The 19,843-nt window shown below is 44.7% G+C and overlaps 2 protein-coding genes across 3 annotated transcripts in view; one reads left to right on the plus strand and one right to left on the minus strand.

Moving 5' to 3' along the window:
• The window catches only part of LOC112215248 (SRSF protein kinase 1), a 29,383-nt gene extending 15,286 nt beyond the window's left edge, over nt 1-14,097 (plus strand). The window contains exons 10-16 of one of the 2 annotated variants that reach the window (XM_042299741.1): nt 267-416; nt 891-1,199; nt 3,894-3,994; nt 4,260-4,367; nt 5,577-5,646; nt 11,685-11,777; nt 12,381-14,097. In XM_042299741.1, the coding sequence (XP_042155675.1) occupies nt 267-416; nt 891-1,199; nt 3,894-3,994; nt 4,260-4,367; nt 5,577-5,646; nt 11,685-11,777; nt 12,381-12,568 (1,019 nt within the window). In that variant the 3' untranslated portion in view covers nt 12,569-14,097. Of the gene's footprint in view, nt 1-266; nt 1,200-3,893; nt 3,995-4,259; nt 4,368-5,576; nt 5,647-11,684; nt 11,778-12,380 lie in introns of both variants that reach the window. The other variant, XM_024374170.2, reaches the window with a different exon arrangement.
• A 1,398-nt stretch (nt 14,098-15,495) lies between these two features.
• Nucleotides 15,496-18,951, minus strand: LOC112216406 (LHFPL tetraspan subfamily member 5 protein-like). Its single transcript, XM_042299755.1, has 4 exons — nt 18,178-18,951; nt 16,990-17,160; nt 15,800-16,036; nt 15,496-15,630 (listed from the first exon to the last, which is right to left on the minus strand). The coding sequence occupies exons 1-4, from the start codon at nt 18,452-18,454 to the stop codon at nt 15,620-15,622; spliced, it is 696 nt and encodes a 231-aa protein (XP_042155689.1). The 5' UTR covers nt 18,455-18,951; the 3' UTR covers nt 15,496-15,619.
• Nucleotides 18,952-19,843: the final 892 nt, after the last annotated feature.

Raw genomic sequence — 19,843 nt, forward strand, 5'->3', positions numbered from 1 at the left:
CAAGGGGAAGTTGGTTAGATTAGTCTTTTTCAATCATGGGCCTGGAGATCCACACTGGGTTCTACAGGCTTTTTGCTCAGCACTGATGCACCTGACTCAACTAATCTACTAATTATCAAGCCCAGCTGGGCTAGGACAAAAACCTGCACACCCAGTGGGTCTCCAAGACCAGGATGAAGAACAACACAGAATCAGACTAATTAGAAGGGAACTACTTGTCCAGCCTCCACTAAATCTAATGATGTGTTCTTTTCTTGTTTACCCAGCGTACATTGCGGGTGCGGAAGTTACGCGGATCGTACCAGAAAGCATAATAACTGAGGTAGAGGTGAACTTTAACGGCCTTTGTCCTGAGGAAGAGGAAGATGAAACAAAGGAGAGGAAGGCACAGTGGAAGGAGGAAGACCAACACAACGGTAACACAGACCCAGCAGAAGATCATGGTCTTCTTCAGGAGTCAAACCCACAGGAGTCAATATTATCAAACCCACAGGAGTCAATATTATCAAACCCACAGGAGTCAATATTATCAAACCCACAGGAGTCAATGTTATCAAACCCACAGGAGTCAATGTTATCAAACCCACAGGAGTCAATGTTATCAAACCCACAGGAGTCAATGTTATCAAACCCACAGGAGTCAATGTTATCAAACCCACAGGAGTCAATGTTATCAAACCCACAGGAGTCAATGTTATCAAACCCACAGGAGTCAATGTTATCAAACCCACAGGAGTCAATGTTATCAAACCCACAGGAGTCAATATTATCAAACCCACAGGAGTCAATATTAGCAAACCCACAGGGGTCAATATTATCAAACCCACAGGTGTCAAATGGTCAGGAGTCTCTACCTCCTCAACCCGTGTGTAACGGCCTGGTGTCCCCAGAAACAGAGGAACCTAAGACCCCAGAGAGTGAGGGGAGTGGAGCTCTACCCAGGAAGGTGACTGAGATAAGGAGAGAAGCATCTGAGATGGAGTCAACAAGCTTCAGGGTCCAGGAGGAGGAGGAGCTGTTACCGGAAGAGGAGGAACAGGAGAAGAAGAATCAGGAGGAAGTCACGGAGGAGGCGCAGGATAGGAGTTGGGAGGAGGAGGAGCAGAACAGGAGTCATGGGGAGGAGGAGGAGGAGGAGGAGGCCACAGAGATGCTGGATAACATCCAGTATGGAGGAGAACAGGAGAGTCTAAAGGATGGTGAGTAGACCATCTTGTTGTGACCATTACGCTGCTATGCAGGGTGGAGCACGTTTGTTCCTAAGCTGAAAAAAATGTAGGAGCACAATGGAAAAATATTTGATGTAACAACGTTTTCTTTGTCGTAACTGTAAGAACGACGTTCATGAATCTCCATGGCACCCAAGGGCTGCTCTACGTTGCAACAGTTATCATCTGGGTGATCATTTTTCTAGGCGCACTGGTGCTCCTAAATAAAAATGTCAGGTCGCACAGCAAAATATTTAAGTAAAATGGTCTCACTTTCAGAGCCCTGCCTTGTGGTGGAGCTGTCTCCATGGCTATATGTTTATCTCTAGTGATACAACCAGAAGGTTAGTTATGATTGAACAAAGTGATCGCCTCATGCTGAGTTTTAAATACAGTAGTTTGTGTTCGTCCTTTATTTTACAGTCAGGTCAGTGTTGAAATGGCTGGTTGTCTTCCTCTCTGCCTTTCTCTTCCTCCCTCCCTCCACCTTTCTCTCTCTCTCTCTCCACCTTTCCCTTCCACTCTCTCTCTCTCTCTCTCCCCCTCCACCTTCCTCTCTCTCTCTCCCCCTCCACCTTCCTCTTGCTCTCCCTCCCTCCACCTTTCTCTCTCTCCTCCCTCCCTCCTCTCTCTCTCTCTCTCTCCCTCCCTCCTTCTCTCTCTCTCTCTCCCTCCCTCCCTCCACCTTTCTTTCTCTTCCCTCCCTCCCTCCACCTTTCTTTCTCTCTCTCTCTCTCCCTCCCTCCCTCCACCTTTCTTTCTCTCTCCCTCCCTCCCTCCACCTTTCTTTCTCTCTCCCTCCCTCCCTCCACCTTCTCTCTCTCTCTCCTCCCTCCCTCCCTCTTCCTCTCTCTCCCTCCCTCCCTCCCTCCACCTCTTCTCTCTCTCTCCCTCCCTCCCTCCACCTTTCTTCTCTCTCCCTCCCTCCCTCCCTCCACCTTTCTCTCTCTCTCTCCCTCCCTCCCTCCACCTTTCTCTCTCCCTCTCTCCCTCCACCTTTCTCTCTCCCTCTCTCCCTCCACCTTTCTCTCTCTCTCTCTCCCTCTCTCCCTCCACCTTTCTCTCTCTCTCCCTCCACCTTTCTCTCTCTCTCTCCCTCCACCTTTCTCTCTCTCTCCCTCCACCTTTCTCTCTCTCTCTCTCTCCCTCCACCTTTCTCTCTCTCTCTCTCTCCCTCCACCTTTCTCTCTCTCTCCCTCCACCTTTCTCTCTCTCTCCCTCCACCTTTTCTCTCTCTCTCTCTCTCCCTCCCTCCACCTCTCTCTCCCTCCCTCCACCTTTCTCTCTCTCTCTCTCCCTCCCTCCCTCCACCTTTCTTTCTCTCTCTCTCTCTCTCCCTCCCTCCCTCCACCTTTCTTTCTCTCTCTCTCTCTCCCTCCCTCCCTCCACCCTTTCTCTCTCTCTCTCTCCCTCCACCTTTCTTTCTCTCTCTCTCTCTCCCTCCACCTTTCTTTTTCTCTCTCTCTCTCCCTCCACCTTTCTTTCTCTCTCTCTCTCTCTCCCTCCCTCCCTCCACCTTTCTCTCTCTCTCCCTCCCTCCCTCCACCTTTCTCTCTCCCTCTCTCCCTCCACCTTTCTCTCTCTCTCTCCCTCTCTCCCTCCACCTTTCTCCCTCTCTCCCTCCACCTTTCTCTCTCTCTCCCTCCACCTTTCCTCTCTCTCCCTCCACCTTTCTCTCTCTCTCCCTCCACCTTTCTCTCTCTCTCCCTCCACCTTCTCTCTCTCTCTCCCTCCACCTTTCTCTCTCTCTCTCTCCCTCCACCTTTCTCTCTCTCCCTCCACCTTTCTCTCTCTCTCTCTCTCCCTCCACCTTTCTCTCTCTCTCTCTCTCTCCCTCCACCTTTCTCTCTCTCTCTCTCTCTCCCTCCACCTTTCTCTCTCTCTCTCTCTCTCCCTCCACCTTTCTCTCTCTCTCTCTCTCTCCCTCCACCTTTCTCTCTCTCTCTCTCTCTCCCTCCCTCCACCTTTCTCTCTCTCTCTCTCTCCCTCCCTCCACCTTTCTCTCTCTCTCCCTCCCTCCACCTTTCTCTCTCTCTCTCCCTCTCCCTCCCTCCACCTTTCTCTCTCTCTCTCTCTCTCCCTCTCACTCCCTCCACCTCTCTCTCTCTCTCTCTCTCTCTCCCTCCCTCCCTCCACCTTTCTCTCTCTCTCTCTCCCTCCACCTTTCTCTCTCTCTCTCTCTCCCTCCACCTTTCTCTCTCTCTCCCTCCACCTTTCTCCCTCTCTCCCTCCACCTTTCTCTCTCTCTCTCTCTCTCCCTCCACCTTTCTCTCTCTCTCTCTCCCTCCCTCCACCTTTCTCTCTCTCTCTCTCTCTCCCTCCCTCCACCTTTCTCTCTCTCTCTCTCTCTCCCTCCCTCCACCTTCTCTCTCTCTCTCTCTCCCTCCCTCCACCTTTTCTCTCTCTCTCTCCCTCCCTCCACCTTTCTCTCTCTCTCTCTCCCTCCCTCCACCTTTCTCTCTCTCTCTCTCTCCCTCCCTCCACCTTTTCTCTCTCTCTCTCTCCCTCCCTCCACCTTTTCTCTCTCTCTCTCTCCCTCCCTCCACCTTTTCTCTCTCTCTCTCTCCCTCCCTCCACCTTTCTCTCTCTCTCTCTCTCTCTCTCTCCCTCACTCCCTCCACCTTTCTCTCTCTCTCTCTCTCCCTCCACCTTTCTCTCTCTCCCTCACGCTCTCTGGGGATGCAGCCAAACTAGCAGCAGGAAACCTCCTGGTCAACCCCCTGGAGCCACTTAATGCAGGCAGACTGAAGGTCAAGATAGCAGACCTGGGGAACGCCTGCTGGGTGGTGAGTATCTGTGCAGATGACCCAAGGGATTTCCTGCTTAAGTCTACCAGGTATCGATGTTGCCTGCCTGCTTAGTTGAGCTTGCCTGGTGCAATGGAAAATGGGCTCCCTCCAGATAGACTCACTGAAATGCTCACTCGTAGTCAACGGGACTACTAACTACTGTTTCTACTCAGATCAGGGTCTACCTGTCTCTCTCTATTTGAACTGATCTGAGTAGAAACCGTAGTTAGTAGTCCCGTTGACCTGTGTGTCTCCTCCGCAGCACAAGCACTTTACAGAAGACATTCAGACGAGACAGTACCGTTCTCTAGAGGTGCTCATTGGCTCTGGCTACAACACACCAGCTGACATATGGAGTACCGCCTGCATGGTAAGACTGGACAACAACCACTTACACACTTTACATGCATACATACTGAACAAAAATATAAACGCAACATGTAAAGTGTTGGTCCCATGTTTCATGAGCTGAAATAAAACATCACAGAAATGTTCCATGCCCACAAAAAATGTATTTCTCTCAAATGTTGTACATAAAATTGTTGACATCCCTGTTAGTGAGCAATTCTCCTTTGCAATAGATAATCCATCCACCTGACAGGTGTGGCATATCAAGAAGCTGATTAAACAGCCTGATCAATACACCGATGAACCTTGTGCTTGGGACAAAAGGCTAAAATGTGTAGTTTTCTCACATGACAATGCCACAGATGTCTCAAGTTTTAAGGGAGTTTGCAATTGGCATACTGACTGCAGGAATGTCCACCAGAGATGTTGCCAGAAAATGTAATGTTAATTTCTCTACCATAAACTGCCTCCGACGTCGTTGTAGAGAATTTGGCAGTACGTCTAACCGGCCTCACAACCACAGACCACGTGTAACCACGCCAGCCCAGGACCCCCGGCTTCTTCACCTGGTGGGATCGTCTGAAGTAGTATTTCTGTCTGTAATAAACCCCTTTTGTGTGGGAAAAACTCTGATTGGCTGGGCCAGGCTCCCCAGTGGGTGGACCTATGCCCTCTGTCGTGGCGTTTTCTGTCATTAAATGTGAAGAATGTGTATATTATCAAATCAATTCTGTGTATTCTGTATTTCAAAGAATCACAGAATAGTAATTAACTAGGAAGTTGGGGCACCACGGGAAAATGTTTATAGTTTCAATTTCCCTGACTAACTTCAGATATTTTGTTATCTTGTCGATTAGTCTTCTGTTAATGTATTATTACCTCATCAGTCTCATTACTGAACGTCTCAAACCCTTGGATACCTGCACGAACCCTAACATAGATCATGAATCAGCAATATACAAATTGGCTTCATTATTTATTTACTGACTAACTTAGGTCGTCTTAGATGGATCACAAAGTTAAGGACTAGAATTCCCTTTTTTACTAGCCAAGTAAATTTCCTAACTTAGGGATATTAAAGGATGTTTGACTTTACGGGAAGAGGAACGTCTGTACAGGAAGTAGATAATATTTAGAATGGCTGACTGTCTTTCTCCCTACAGTATAGTGTCTGTTTCCTGTCGGTGTTTGTTGCTATTTATGTTTATAGTTTGTTTACTTGTCTCTGCAGGCTTTTGAGCTGGCTACTGGGGACTACTTGTTTGAGCCCCATTCCGGGGAAGATTACTCCAGGGACGAAGGTAGTGATACGTACTCTGCTGCTTGATTTGGATCTACTTAGGCTGGTCTTTTCCTGTTTTAGTGTTTTGATGGTTGTCTCTACGCTGTTGCAGTCTGTTTAATGCATGTTGAATGTAGAGCTATATTTTATGTTGAAAATGGCAGATATGTACATATGTTGGAAATTGCTTCAGCTGCCTAATATGCAAGGAAGAGCCATTTTGGATTTGTGATATTAACCATTGGCCTACTGTGAAAAGCTTTACCAAAATATGAATGCGTTGTCATTTAATCTCCATCACTTTTTGGGGTTTATTGGTCCTAAATATGAATTAATGATTTAAAAATCAACAATGACGCTTTTTGCAGTAGGTGGTGTGTATTCGATGGTACGATACTGTGCAATGCGTTTGGTGGTACACTATTGTATGATTTGAATAGTAGTCCAGTTGACAATATAAACACCACGGTTTGTGTAAGTCCTTTAAGTGATATTAGTTGAATAGCCATTTGGGCTCTCAAACCCTGTTCCTGGAGAGCTACCATCCTGTAGGTTCTCACACCAACCCTGCTCCTGGAGAGCTACCATCCTGTAGGTTCTCACTCCAACCCTGTTCCTGGAGAGCTACCGTCCTATAGGTTCTCAGGAGAGTGTAACTCCAGGAACAGGGTTGGAGTGAGAACCTACAGGAGAGTGTAACTCCAGGAACAGGGTTGGAGAGTCCTGGTTTAGCATACGTCAGCTAGCCTGGTCCTATACATTGTGCTTTTAGCCAACTATTCCATCATTGTCATGCGATATATTTCCAGAAGAGTTGGCAGCAGCAGTTATAGTCAGTCTTTAAAGGGCCAGTTTCCCAGATATTTTAAGCCTAGTCTTGGACTAAAAACCACGTTCAGTGTAGATCTTCCATTGAAAGCGCTTTTTAGTCCAAGGAAACCTGTTTGGTGTTTATTGGACATTATTGTTATGAGTAAATCTATGATCATGTGATGTTGGGTACCTACCTGCATTCCTGTGTCTATTTCCACTATAACAAATTGGAGCCATATTTCTGAAGATGGTGCCCACATATCCCCACCCCTTTTCCTACTCATCCCTCATTCACCTCATCCCTACGTTACTCTTCAGCTGTTCTCCACCTCCTTTGCTGCCTCTGTACCATGCTTTGCTCACATCTGCATGTGCAGTAACCTTTTTCAGTTTGTAGTGGCTTGATTGTTTCAGTGGCGTGTTGTTGACTGAGAAAGCCCTGGGCTACGCTACATCTAACTGGCATGCCTTGGCTTGTGCAGCCTTATAAGGAGGGATGTCATTTCAGTTTACTCTATGATGTATTCAGGTTCTGCTGTCAGCTACAGCTATCTATCTCCTACTGCTCACACCTTGCATCTAAACACTTCCTTATAGATTGGCTTTGTGTGTGTGTATATATACTGCCTTGATGAGTTTCTGTCTCCATTTCTAACAGCTAACCCCAATGAATGACTTCATTGCCATTCTCCATCTTACTGGCGTGTCTTATTTGAAACAGAAACCAAGTATCTTGCTCCTGCACCAGATGTGTTTGTGCCGTCTTGCCCAACTCCTTTGGTCATTGTCACAAGGCTTCAGTCCACTGATACAGAGGCTTTCTGCACTTAAAAACCTCTTTTCAAACCATTGCAGTTGTTTGGTTGGCAAAGAGTCTGTGGGCTTTTCTCTGTAGAATTAGAATCATTCTAGGGTTTTGTCGTACATGTGCGTCATTTCATGCCATTTACGCCGTCATCTTTATCCATTTGTCTTAATATGCTGCTACTTGGCTCTGTTCTGCTTCTTCACCATCCCCTCTATTTCCCTGTATCCCCTGCTTTCTCTCCTCCACTTTGTCTCCCTCCTCTTTCTGCTCTCTCCTCGTTCCCTGTTCTATCCCTCTCTCTCTGTGATCTGCCCCGGGCCTCCAGACCACCTAGCTCTGATTATTGAGCTGTTGGGGAAAGTTCCCCGCCACTATGCACTGAGTGGGAAATTCTCACAGGAATACTTCACCAGAAGAGGTATGCTACTGTGTGTCTGTGGCCTGCCCTGGGGGACGTGGGAAGTGTGGGAAGGTGTGGGAAGCGTAGGGAGGTAACGCAGGCAAGGTCCTCTGACCGCAACAGAAGTCCCACCATCCCTATTGCTAACATTACAATGTCCGGTTGGTACAAACTATACTAGGGATTGTTTGAAGTTCAATTAAAATCTCCCGACCATCCGATCTAAGCCACTATGGCACCAATGTTGAAGAACATTTGCTAATCAACTTGATTGGAGGCAAACAACACACTCCTCGTCATGAGCTGCCCAGCCGTTACCGAGAACCACATACTGGATTTTTAACAGGGTCATTTAGCATTAGGTGAAAAAATGTCAATTTCATGCCCCAACCTAACACATAGCTCAATATGTCGGTGTTGGATAAGGAGGAGACTACAGCATCCATAAATTGATCATTGGACTTGTCACCTTTTTGGACTGAAATATGATTGTAAGGCCAACAGCTACTCAATAGAGCAAGCTACAGTAAGACAAAGGTAGACAGATTTCAAACAGGACAAACACTGCAGTTAGCTATGCTACATTTCATCGACCTAAGAATAACCAAGACTACAACACACACCATAGCCGAGAAAAATGTATTTAAGAAACGGTAAGCTAGCTATGTTGAACTGCATATAGAAAATGGTTGAACCCCATATACGCCATACGCACAAAGCCTCGGTTCAGTTGTGCACTGCAAGTGTGCAAATGCATGCTAGCAACTCACCAGACTGACAGCAGCGCTGTTTCAAACATGTAGAGTAAATTCTGGCATTCTGATAAAGTGTCAAGTTAGTTTTCAGTGTGTGCCCAGAAAATCTGAATGTAAAAAGAAGTCTGGGTGTGATGGTGCTGCACAGGTAAAACATCAGAATCATTGCCTGCTTGAGTATGTTTGCATACAGTGTTAATTTGATTATTAAATTGATTATGGCAGTAGGCAAATTATGCGTCTTGCTAGAATGGAGGAGAGACCAGCTCTGACTCTCAAGGGATGAGGTTATTGCCCTCATCTGTAAGATGCACGCCATTCCTATTGTACTGCCCAGGAACACACTGCTGGATGGTAGGGGGGCCTATTGTACTGCCCAGGAACACACTGCTGGATGGTAGGGGGCCTATTGTACTGCCCAGGAACACACTGCTGGATGGTAGGGGGCCTATTGTACTGCCCAGGAACACACTGCTGGATGGTAGGGGGCCTATTGTACTGCCCAGGAACACACTGCTGGATGGCTGGATGGTAGGGGGCCTATTGTACTGCCCAGGAACACACTGCTGGATGGTATGGTAGGGGGCCTATTGTACTGAACACACTGCTGGATGGGGGGGTGTGCCCAGGAACACAGTGTGGGCATACTGCCCAGGAACACACGTCTGTCACAGAAATGCAAACACCCAGCTGGTTGACAGAGAGCCTGGATGGTAGGGGGGCCATCTCTATGGGTTTTTGATGTCCTCCTCCCACTGGGCCATCTCTATGGGTTTGTTGATGGTCCTCCTCCCACTGGGCCATCTCTATGGGCTTGTTGATGGCCTCCTCCCACTGGGCCATCTATCCCAATGGGCTTGTTGATGGCCTCCTCCCACTGGGCCATCTATATGGGCTTGTTGATGGCCTCCTCCCACTGGGCCATCTATATGGGCTTGTTGATGGCCTCCTCCCACTGGGCCATCTATATGGGCTTGTTGATGGCCTCCTACTGGGCCATCTCTATGGGATTGTTGACGGCCTCCTCCCACTCCACTGTGTGATGCCAGAGTAGATCACCGTTGTTCCGGGGAACATTCAGATGACTACCTCAAAACCAGCTCACATCTGACTCACCAGGGCTGTCCCCTTTCTGTGTCCGAAAGTCTTTTCCACCAAGGTTTGGACCAAAAATCAACGTCCATGGAAGAGATTCTCTTTAAAACACACCACTTCGATCCAGCTAGTTAGGATAATGTAACTTAGCAGGTTAGGAGAATTAGGATAAGGTTAGGAAAAAGGATTAGGCTTAGCGAAAATGCTCTCCTAACCTGCTACGAAAAGTCATTTGTATCGAAGTGGCGTGTTTTTAGGGAATATCCCGTCCGTGCACTTCTACGTCAAGGCCAGTCCGGACCGTACCAAAACAAATAAGTCCAAAAGATGTCGGTGTAGGTCCCCGTAATACGAAATAACCATCAACAAGCAAATAACTTGAGGGAGCAGTGTTGCTCTCAGTTCAACGTTCTCCATTCAAATCTTTCCTTAACATTTAGATACTGATCATCGATCAGATCCTCGTGAGAAAACATCACCTATTGGCAAATATTGAGGCGGCTTATTTTAATGCTTAGGTAAATGCACTAAAGCAAATATTTGACACATTGTGCATGTGTTAGGGCCTACATATCAAGAAATTGGTGCAAAAACAATTGACAGTATCCTACAATTAGCAAAACAGAACTCTTAATTGAACATAAAATGGATGTCAATATCATTTAAATATATAGGCCAATGCAAGCTACTGTATTTTAATGCAGTCTTCACGGTTTTAATTTGAAGCATATTTTTTTACCCTTTGCTTGTTTATAACAATTGCTAAGACAATACAGACGTTCTCAGGCTCTATAGACCTCTGTATGAGGGACTGTATCTTAACAGGCCACTTGATGTAATGTTGGGCACCTACTGACCAACGTTGTTTTATGGAAATATATATGTTTCTCAATGACATTGCTAAATAAAGGTGTAACGAACTAGTCAGGCACCACGTTAATACAATACAAAACCGCTCACTCAATCAAACATGATGGTCTTGTAAGTCTAAAGCAAAGCTTGCTTTCATATAATAGTAAACAAGCTTGAAAATGCAGTGGAATGGGATCAAATTGTATTTTATTGGTCACATACTTGTGATTAGCAGATGCTGTTGCGGGTTTCGCTAAATGCTTGATTAGTGTGGTGTGTGAAGAATCCACTACTTTAACTTCTATGTGGTACAAATGACATTGTTGTGGGAGCACCTCTAAGAGAATGAATTGGGCTGTTTGAGAAGGTTTGAATCTTAAGCAACCTTTAGGAAGCAACCTTTAGGAAGCAACCTTTAGGAAGCAACCTTTAGGAAGCAACCTTTAGGAAGCAACCTTTAGGAAGCAACCTTTAGGAAGCAACCTTTAGGAAGCAACCTTTAGGAAGCAACCTTTAGGAAGCAACCTTTAGGAAGCAACCTTTAGGAAGCAACCTTTAGGAAGCAACCTTTTAGGATTCCAACCAAGCCAAGGCAAAAAGGAGTTGACCTGTCAGTCAATCTGCAAATCCATGACTCAAAACCACCAGATATTTGCAATAAAAACGAATTGTTATCAAAAACTAAAAATGTTAGTTCCAAAAAAGTTTAAAATACACTTTTTAAAATAACTAAATATGTAACAACCTACAGACACTCTCTGTCTAGAGTACACTGCTGCCAGGGCGTCATGGCAACTACCTAATTGAATTCAAAATGTTGTGTCTCAACCGATGGTGGGCATGTGGAATGTGGAATGTCCGATTATGTGGAATGTGGTCTAAACTACAACATATGCGAATAGGCTAAATAATTATGGAGTTTACATTTTTATAGCTAATGGTCGTTAAATAATGACACCTTTTTTTTTCTTTTTTTTGTAGATATATTTTTTTTTCATCTCCTGAATGTTTTGGCATAAGGGTCCAAAAAGTGACTTTCTAACCACTACCTTTCATAGGCAAACATGTTTAAATCTAAACATAAGCTGTCAAAAAGTAATTGAATTTAAACTGATTGACCCCTGTACTTTAGTTTTCAGTGGGTTTAAAAGGGATTGTACACCACAAAAGTAATGGTGGGTTCTTCTAAGTGCTGTCAAGACTGACCCTCTCAACCCCCCCCCTCGCCCCTCCACCCAGGGTGGGCCTTTGACTGGAACACTGTCTGATGAATATGTTGTTGGTGTCGTCCACCCCCCCCACCCCCCTCTCTTTTCTTACTCTCATTCTGTCAGACCATATTGCATTGATCATTGAGCTGCTGGGGCAAGTCCCACGCAAACTCATAACGGCTGGGAAATATTCCAAGGATTTTTTCACCAAGAAAGGTAATGTTTTTTTTAAATGAAGACCTGTCCACCCCATTGTTGTAAATGTCAACTTTGGTGTGTGTTGTTCATAGTGATGTTGAATGTTTGTCTGGTTGTTCCTCTATGCTCAATAGTATTCTGTTAAATCACAATCACAGGTTTACTGCTGAATGACGGTCTTAAATGTTGTCTGTAGCAAGAGAATAAAGAATGTTTTAATGACCGTCTTGGGTGTTGTGTGTGTCTGTCATGGTGGGGAGTTTTGTCATTGTGATTGTTATGTTATTGTTATGTCCCCCTGTCATGGTGGTGTGATGAGAAACCCCGTCTGACTGACCTACCTAACCCTGCTCTCTTTCTGAGACCGACTGTGCTGTCTCTGTGTCTAACCCGGCTCTCTTTCTGAGACCGACTGTGCTGTCTCTGTGTCTAACCCTGCTCTCTTTCTGAGACTGACTGTGCTGTCTGTGTCTAACCCGGCTCTCTTTCTGAGACTGACTGTGCTGTCTGTGTCTAACCCGGCTCTCTTTCTGAGACTGACTGTGCTGTCTGTGTCTAACCCTGCTCTCTTTCTGAGACCGACTGTGCTGTCTCTGTGTCTAACTCTGCTCTCTTTCCTAGGTGACCTGAAGCACATCACCAAGCTGAAGCCATGGGGGTTACTAGAGGTGCTGCAGGATAAGTATGAGTGGCCCAAAGAGGAGACTGATTGTTTCGCTGACTTCCTCCTCCCCATGCTGGAGCTGGTACCAGAGAAGAGGGCCACGGCCGCAGACTGCCTGCGCCACCCCTGGATCGCCCCCCAGTGACAGCCTCCAGTACTGCAAATCAAAATACCCCGATGCCTGTTCAGTAGGCAAACATTGTGGAATGTTGCAGGTAACTGTCATGACTAGAGGTGACATGATTCCCTTTTCTACGTGTCATAGAGGCATTAATGTTCTACATTAAGAGACTTCTATCAGAACATTCCAGAACGTTTTGTTCTGCTGAATGTACCCCCTTGGCCTGGATTGCCCTCCCCAATGGAGCCTTCCAACCACTGCAATGTAAAACCATGTGGCCATGTTCAGGAGGATGTAAAGTTACTGAACCTTCAGATGTATGGTGTTGAACAGAGATACGATCATCTGTCAAATAGAATAGGGAATTGGGTCCACTTTATTCATTCAGTTTCTATCTTCAATGTCACGTTTTGACATTTTTTTTGTCATTTAGCAGAAACGCTTATCCAGAGCGACTAAGTGTCTGCTAAATGAGTGAAAAGTAAAATGAGCTTTTCATTTTCCTAAATACACCCCTGGATGTATTCCCTCTAGTGGTCGTCTCTGGTCACTGCGATGCAAATTAAACCCCTCACAAGAGACTTGTTGCAACAGAGCACTTTCCAATTCAACCATATCTGAGATGACTTATTTATTTCTGTTTTAGTTTGGTTTTCTTACATTGTGTTCTTATTATCATCAAGGAGCGTCTACGTTTGTATTGGTTTCTTTCCTTTGTGCTGACTGTGTTTAAATAAGCCTGTAGGCAACGTTGGTTTATGGTCATTTTGGCGGTCCAGAATTCTGTGCTCCGTACACTACTCACTTGTATGAGGACTTGTCTTTGTAATTGTTGTTATTGTGACTCTCTCACCACCATCTTGTTTCACAAGACCTGGAAAAAAAATCAAGATCAATGAACTTCCCTTCACTTTTGTAATCCTGTTTCTGTTAAATAACTTGATACCACTTGTTTTCTCTCCTCTGATAAAATGTCATTGATGTCTGTTCACTTTAAGAGTTCTTCTGTGTTACTCCTTCACCCGTAAGGCATTTTGTTTGTATTAAGCGTAGTATTAGGAAGTTGCACATAGGGCAGATGAACGGACTCGTAGGTTGCACTCTACTCTCCTTTCTGACTGAACTATTTGTAGGTCTCCACCACCCATAAATACAATGGACGACTGTCTTGCTATTTTTAAATCAGCCAGTTAAAAACCATTTTCAAAATCTGTTATAATACTATCTTTGCATATATTCATTTTGAGCCACTGGGAGACTGGTTTTGTGGGTTTAACTAAATAATATATGTTCATAAGAACACCACCCGAAAGAAGAGAAATTGTGGAAAGATATATAAAATTACGTGTGGCTGTGTGTGTATGTGTGTATATATATAAATAACTGTACCAAGGAATTTGCCTTTCTGTATATTACAGCTGTGTACAGTTTTTAACCAATTGTAGTGTGTGGCTGAAATGGCACCCTTTTCCCTATGTAGGGTACCATTTAGGGTGGACACTACTATGTCTGGGTAGTACTGTGTCAATAAAGCATATGGAAGAAGTGTGAAAGCTCTGTTGTGTGAACGTCCGTCAGCTGGTAATGTCTTTTATTTGTCCGTAAGATGTGATCTAATGGTCAGGGTTTGGAGATGGGGGAGGCACTGCATATATGCAAAGCTCATTTTTACACGTCTAAATGATATCCTCGGGTTTCTCTCAATTTCCAAACTGTAGTGATGTCCTAAGTAAATGTTTTCACCTTTTTGAGTTATTGGGATTCTACTGGAAGAGAAGGGCATTTTATAGTTGTCGGAAGTTTACATTCATTTAGGTTGTCGTCATTAAAACTCGATTTTCAAACACTCCACAAATTTCTTGTTAAACTATCGTTTTGGTAAGTTGGTTAAGACATTACTGTTCAGACAGATTATTTCACTTGTAATTCACTATCACAAGTCCAGTGGGTCAGAAGTTTACATACATTAAGTTGACTGTGCCTTTAAACAGCTTAGAAAATTAAAGAAAATGATGTCATGGCTTTAGAAGCTTCTGATAGGCAAATTGACATCATTTGAGTCAATTGGAGGTGTACCTGTGGATATATTTCAAAGCCTACCTTCAAACTCAATGACCCTTTGCTTGACATCATGGAAAAATCAAAATAAATCAGCCAAGACCTCCACAAGTCTGGTTCATCCTTGGGAGCAATTTACAAACGCCTGAAGGTACCACGTTCATCTGTACAAACAATACTATGCAAGTATAAACACCATGGGACCACGCAGCTGTCACACCGCTCAGGAAGGAGATGAGGTCTGTCTCCTAGAGATGAACGTACTGTGGTGCGAAAAGTGCCAATAAATACCAGAACAACAGCAAAGGTCCTTGTGAAGATGCTGGAGGAAACGGGTACAAAGTATCTATATCCACAGTAAAACGAGTCCTATATCGACATAACCTGAAAGGCCGCTCAGCAAGGAAGAAGCCACTGCTCCAAAACTGCCATGCCACGGTTTGCAACTGCACATGGGGAAAAGATCCAGAAACTAGTTAGATTAAACAAAAATAGAACTGTTTGCAACTGACCATCATTATGTTTGGGGACAAAGAACACCATCCCAACCGTGAAGCACGGGGTGGCAGCATCATATTGTGGGGGTTTGGAGAAATGTCAAAATAGATGGCATCTATGTGGATATATTGAAGCAACATCTCAAGAATCAGTCAGAAAGTTAAAAAATATGAACTGTTTGGGTTGGCAGGGTAGCCTAGTGGTTAGAGCGTTGGACTGGTAACCGGAAGGTTGCAAGTTCAAATCCCCAAGCTGACAAGGTACAAATCTGTCATTCTGCCCCTGAACAGGCAGTTAACCCACTGTTCCTAGGCCATCATTGAAAATAAGAATATGTTCTTAACTGACTTGCCTAGTTAAAAAAATAAAAAGAGTGGCCATCACAAAGACACCCCGGACAGGACACCTTTGTGTATATTGTAAAAACACTATCCGTGGAGGCCTTGCTGTATCCCTGGCCTGATAGTCATGAGCGCCAGAATGATGCATTGTTCTTCCATCTCTTCATACTCCAGCGCCTCATTGCTTTTCTGAAATGGAAACAGGATGAATGAAAATTAGATAAATAAATTAAAAAGTAGGGAGATGTCTTGAGATAATCCCAGTGTCCCACACTCCAAGCCATTTACTCTTCTGTATCCCTCCATGCTCCAAAAATTGACTTCGCACAACAAATATCACCTAATTTTATTCTCTCACCTTGCCCCTCCACTTCGAAGTCATCCGGCAGCAGTTTGTCCTGTCTGTTACCCAGTGTAAAGGCCAGGAAGGCAAGGATGAGAGAGTCCAAGACACAGATCATAGCCAGGATGTAGGCCCACCTCACTGTACAGTTCCCCAGGGTGTACTTGTCTGTCCTCTCGCCACACATCCTCTTCACCTCTGGGGCGTCCCAGCCGTCAGGGTAGATCATGCAGCCCATCACCATCAGGATGGCTGGGGAGGGAGGGAGGGAGGGAGGGAGGGAGGGAGGGACGGAGGGAGGGAGGGAGGGAGGGAGGGAGGGAGGGAGGGAGGGACGGACGGACGGAGGGAGGGAGGGAGGGAGGGAGGGAGGGAGGGAGGGAGGGAGGGAGGGAGGGAGGGAGGGAGGGACGGGAGGGAGGGAGGGAGGGACGGACGGACGGACGGACAGACAGACATTACCATTAGGGTTAGGGTGTGCCAAACTCATTTTCACCGTGGGCCGGAGGGCCGCACTTAAAACTATTCACAGTCAAAATTCGTTATAAATAGTGTAATTTTCTATCCATCACTTTTGGATGACTATTATAGAGCTGGACAGAGTACATAAAGTGTTTTTATTTCTAAACGTTTTAACAGATATTTATGAAAGAAATCATAACTGTTGTGTCAAAAGCCTTGTACGTCAGTTGTAAAACCTGAGTATATACGGAGGCTTTCGTACAGATATAGACTTGCACTAAGAGACAAAACATCACATGTATCATGTTCCAGGTAATCCATCTACCCCCTGAAGGTAGGCTTGAACGTAGGTGTCAGAATCTGGACTCAAACAGAAACCCTTTGGGCTGGCGTCCACAGTGTTGTTGTCACCTGCTGACAATAGCACTGGACCTAAGCCACCTCTGAAAGAGGAGATGTCACTGGGGAGTCACATGACTGTACACGATAGGTTTGTCAACTCTCCTGGACAACGGGGATGACAACTACAACCAGAGGCCGGTATGACTGTACATGCCGTATGACTGTTTGTGAGCCAAGGTTGCCTAGAGGCTGGATAAAGAGGTGGACCAGCAAGGGCATTTTGAAACCCCCCCCCCAATCTCCCTAGGTCCACTCCTGGATGTACATGTTGTCTCACCAAACACAGGACACTATACATTAAAATGTGGATAGTTAGGTTAGAGAATGCCTTCTAATCTCACCTGATGCAAACTGCATCCACCCACAGATCTTGTAGACGCTCCCGGTGTTGCAAAACCAGAACAGTGTGAAACAGACCATACAGCCCACTATCAGCAGCATGGATGTACCCACGAAGAAGAGGGCTGTCCTAAAGGCTGGGGACGGGATGGAAGCAAAGTCCAAGGCACTTCCTTTATGAAGGAGGAAGAGAAGAAGAAGATTACTGCAATGATCTCTGATGTCCAATGAAAAATCTTCTTCTTCTTCTGTCTTCTGCGTTATTCAAACCCCCCCGAAAGACACACAGAATAGGCTACACATACAGAATAGGCTACACATACAGAGAGGTTGGAGCAGAAGATGACATCATATTATTAGTATAGGATCTCTGTGGGTTGGAGAGGCTGGAGCAGAAGATGACATCGTATTATTAGTATAGGATCTCTGTGGGTTGGAGAGGCTGGAGCAGAAGATGACATCATATTATTAGTATAGGATCTCTGTGGGTTGGAGAGGCTGGAGCAGAAGATGACATCATATTATTAGTATAGGATCTCTGTGGGTTGGAGAGGCTGGAGCAGAAGATGACATCATATTATTAGTATAGGATCTCTGTGGGTTGGAGAGGCTGGAGCAGAAGATGACATCATATTATTAGTATAGGATCTCTGTGGGTTGGAGAGGCTGGAGCAGAGGGCAGCACATTAAGCAGTTTAGTGATTATAACAATGGTTCAAGGGGATGCGTTTTTTCATTCTCATCACAGATACTCTGTACTGAAGAATGAACTGCTGACATTGTGTCAACTGTGGACTAATGAACAAAATACTCAAATATAGTTATTGTGTAAAGTGACTCTTTAAAAGGGCGATCTGCTGTTGAAACAAATACAAAGCGACTCCTTTGGGTAAAAATCAGAGGGACGGGGCTGGAGAAATGTTACCACTCTCAAATGTATAGACAGAGCTATGGATGCAAGGACTGACCATCCATGATATCAAAATAATATTGGTAACCATACCTTGAGGCTGTACAGTGATTGATTACATGTACTTTGATTACAAACATTTGGAGTAAAACAATCTTATAGTTTGGGTTCTGATGAGGTACATAAGTTATATTCTTCAAGAATCAACGGGTTCATATCACTTATTTTTATGTCCAAAAATGGATGTAGCAATTGCAGATTGGCCCTTTAAGTGCCTTGCCTTTACAGATGAGCTCCGAGGTCAGCGCGTTGCCGATACAGTAGTGAAACAGGCCGAAGTATCCGGCCTGCGGGGTGTTGACGCTGTCCCCGATCCAGTACGGTTGGATGAACACCACCATTTCTATGATGGAAAAGCAGATGGTGAATATCGCCCACAGGACACCGACGGCTCGCGCGTTCCTGACGTAGTTGGTGTGATAGATTTTGGCCGCCTCCTGTGCAGGGAGCATTTTCTCACTTTTTGATTTGGTCTCAACTTTCTCTGTTGTTGACATCTTGTTGACGAGGAAATAGAGGGTGGTGAGGGTGAAGACGTGGAAGATGCGCAGATAACTCTTCTCGAGTCACCAGAAAGTCACCCGTTTTGAGTCAGCAGAGAGTATGAGCATGAAGCTTTCAGGTGAGATACTTCTCAGGGCTTACTGTCAGTTACTGTCGGTTTGAGTTTCTCTTCAATGCCAACTTGTTTTCAGTGAACGCTCCGCTTGGTCGTCTGCCAGACACTTCCAAGGATCCAGATGAATTAAAAAATTATAATGGAATATATAAAAGAAAGATTTAAGTCCACAAAACAAATATTATCTAATACAAGACCCACTGAGCGCTCAGATCATTGTCTTTGTTTTACTTTGCCTTGAAGTCCGTGAGAAGATCAGTGCTCTGTAGCAGCAGACAGATCCTACTTGTTAAGACTTGGTGTGTCTCCTAAGGTGTTGGAATCAAACCGTGCCAGTAATGGTGTGATATGTTGAATTATTCAAGGTAAGGAGATGAGAGACGTTAGGAGTGATGGACCACGTTGCTTAGTGGAACCAGATACATCTAGCTACGTGTTAATCATTTGATTTATTTATAAGGCTGTTAACTAACGGGACAATTCTCCAATGTGATGTTTTAACCTCAACATTGTTCACAAACGCAAGAAGTAGTTGTTTTTAATAACACAACATAGCTTTGTTACAATATTAAATGTCCAATGTAGCCGTTTTATCTCAATATCAAATCGTTTCTGGGTAACATTTCAGTACAAAGACATCAATCACTTAACACCATTCATTTCTATTTGAAGACTCAATAGCGCATTAAAGCCTAATTAAATCGGTTAAGATGGCATCTCATGGAGACATAATACGCGCAGTTTGAGGTTCTCCAGGATGTGAATTCTCAGTGCTGCCCCCTCTAATTGAGTAACTTAAGTTGAACGCCGACGGCAACTAAATTATCCTTAACTTTTCTGTGTGCAATTTTTAAAATAATCGTTTCAAGTGAAGATTCACCACGAAGATTGCCTTTTCCCCATTCCCGATCATGTTTTCTGCAGGACCGCGGTCGGCCTTGAACTTGCTTCAATGAGAGGGGGCAGTCATTCTCCCCTGGTGTAGTAAATGTACAGTTTACTGGCATGTCACATTGGAGTCACACGATACTAGCACAAAGCATAGCTAAATACTGTAGAAACATTATATAGCTCTGGCCCATGGTTTCCATTAGCCGACAATTGCTTTTTTTTTTTTTAAATGAAAAGCTGATAAATAAAACTGTTTCCGGTCAGAATGACCGGGAAATATATATATATATATATATATATATATATAAATATATATATATATATATATATATATATATATATATATATATATATATATATATATATAAAAATGAAA

The sequence above is a fragment of the Oncorhynchus tshawytscha genome, linkage group LG16, assembly GCF_018296145.1.
Source record: "Oncorhynchus tshawytscha isolate Ot180627B linkage group LG16, Otsh_v2.0, whole genome shotgun sequence".
Classification (NCBI taxonomy): domain Eukaryota; kingdom Metazoa; phylum Chordata; class Actinopteri; order Salmoniformes; family Salmonidae; genus Oncorhynchus; species Oncorhynchus tshawytscha.

What these genes read in the sequence shown, in the direction of transcription:
- LOC112216406 (XM_042299755.1), bottom strand. Translation starts at nt 18,454, where the DNA reads ATGTCAACAACAGAGAAAGTTGAGACCAAATCAAAAAGTGAGAAAATG. An exon ending in CTCGGAGCTCATCTGTAAAG is followed by an intron (nt 17,161 to 18,177) that starts GCAAGGCACTTA and finishes TCCTTCATAAAG; the next exon opens with GAAGTGCCTTGGACTTTGCT. An exon ending in GTGGATGCAGTTTGCATCAG is followed by an intron (nt 16,037 to 16,989) that starts GTGAGATTAGAA and finishes CTCCCTCCCCAG; the next exon opens with CCATCCTGATGGTGATGGGC.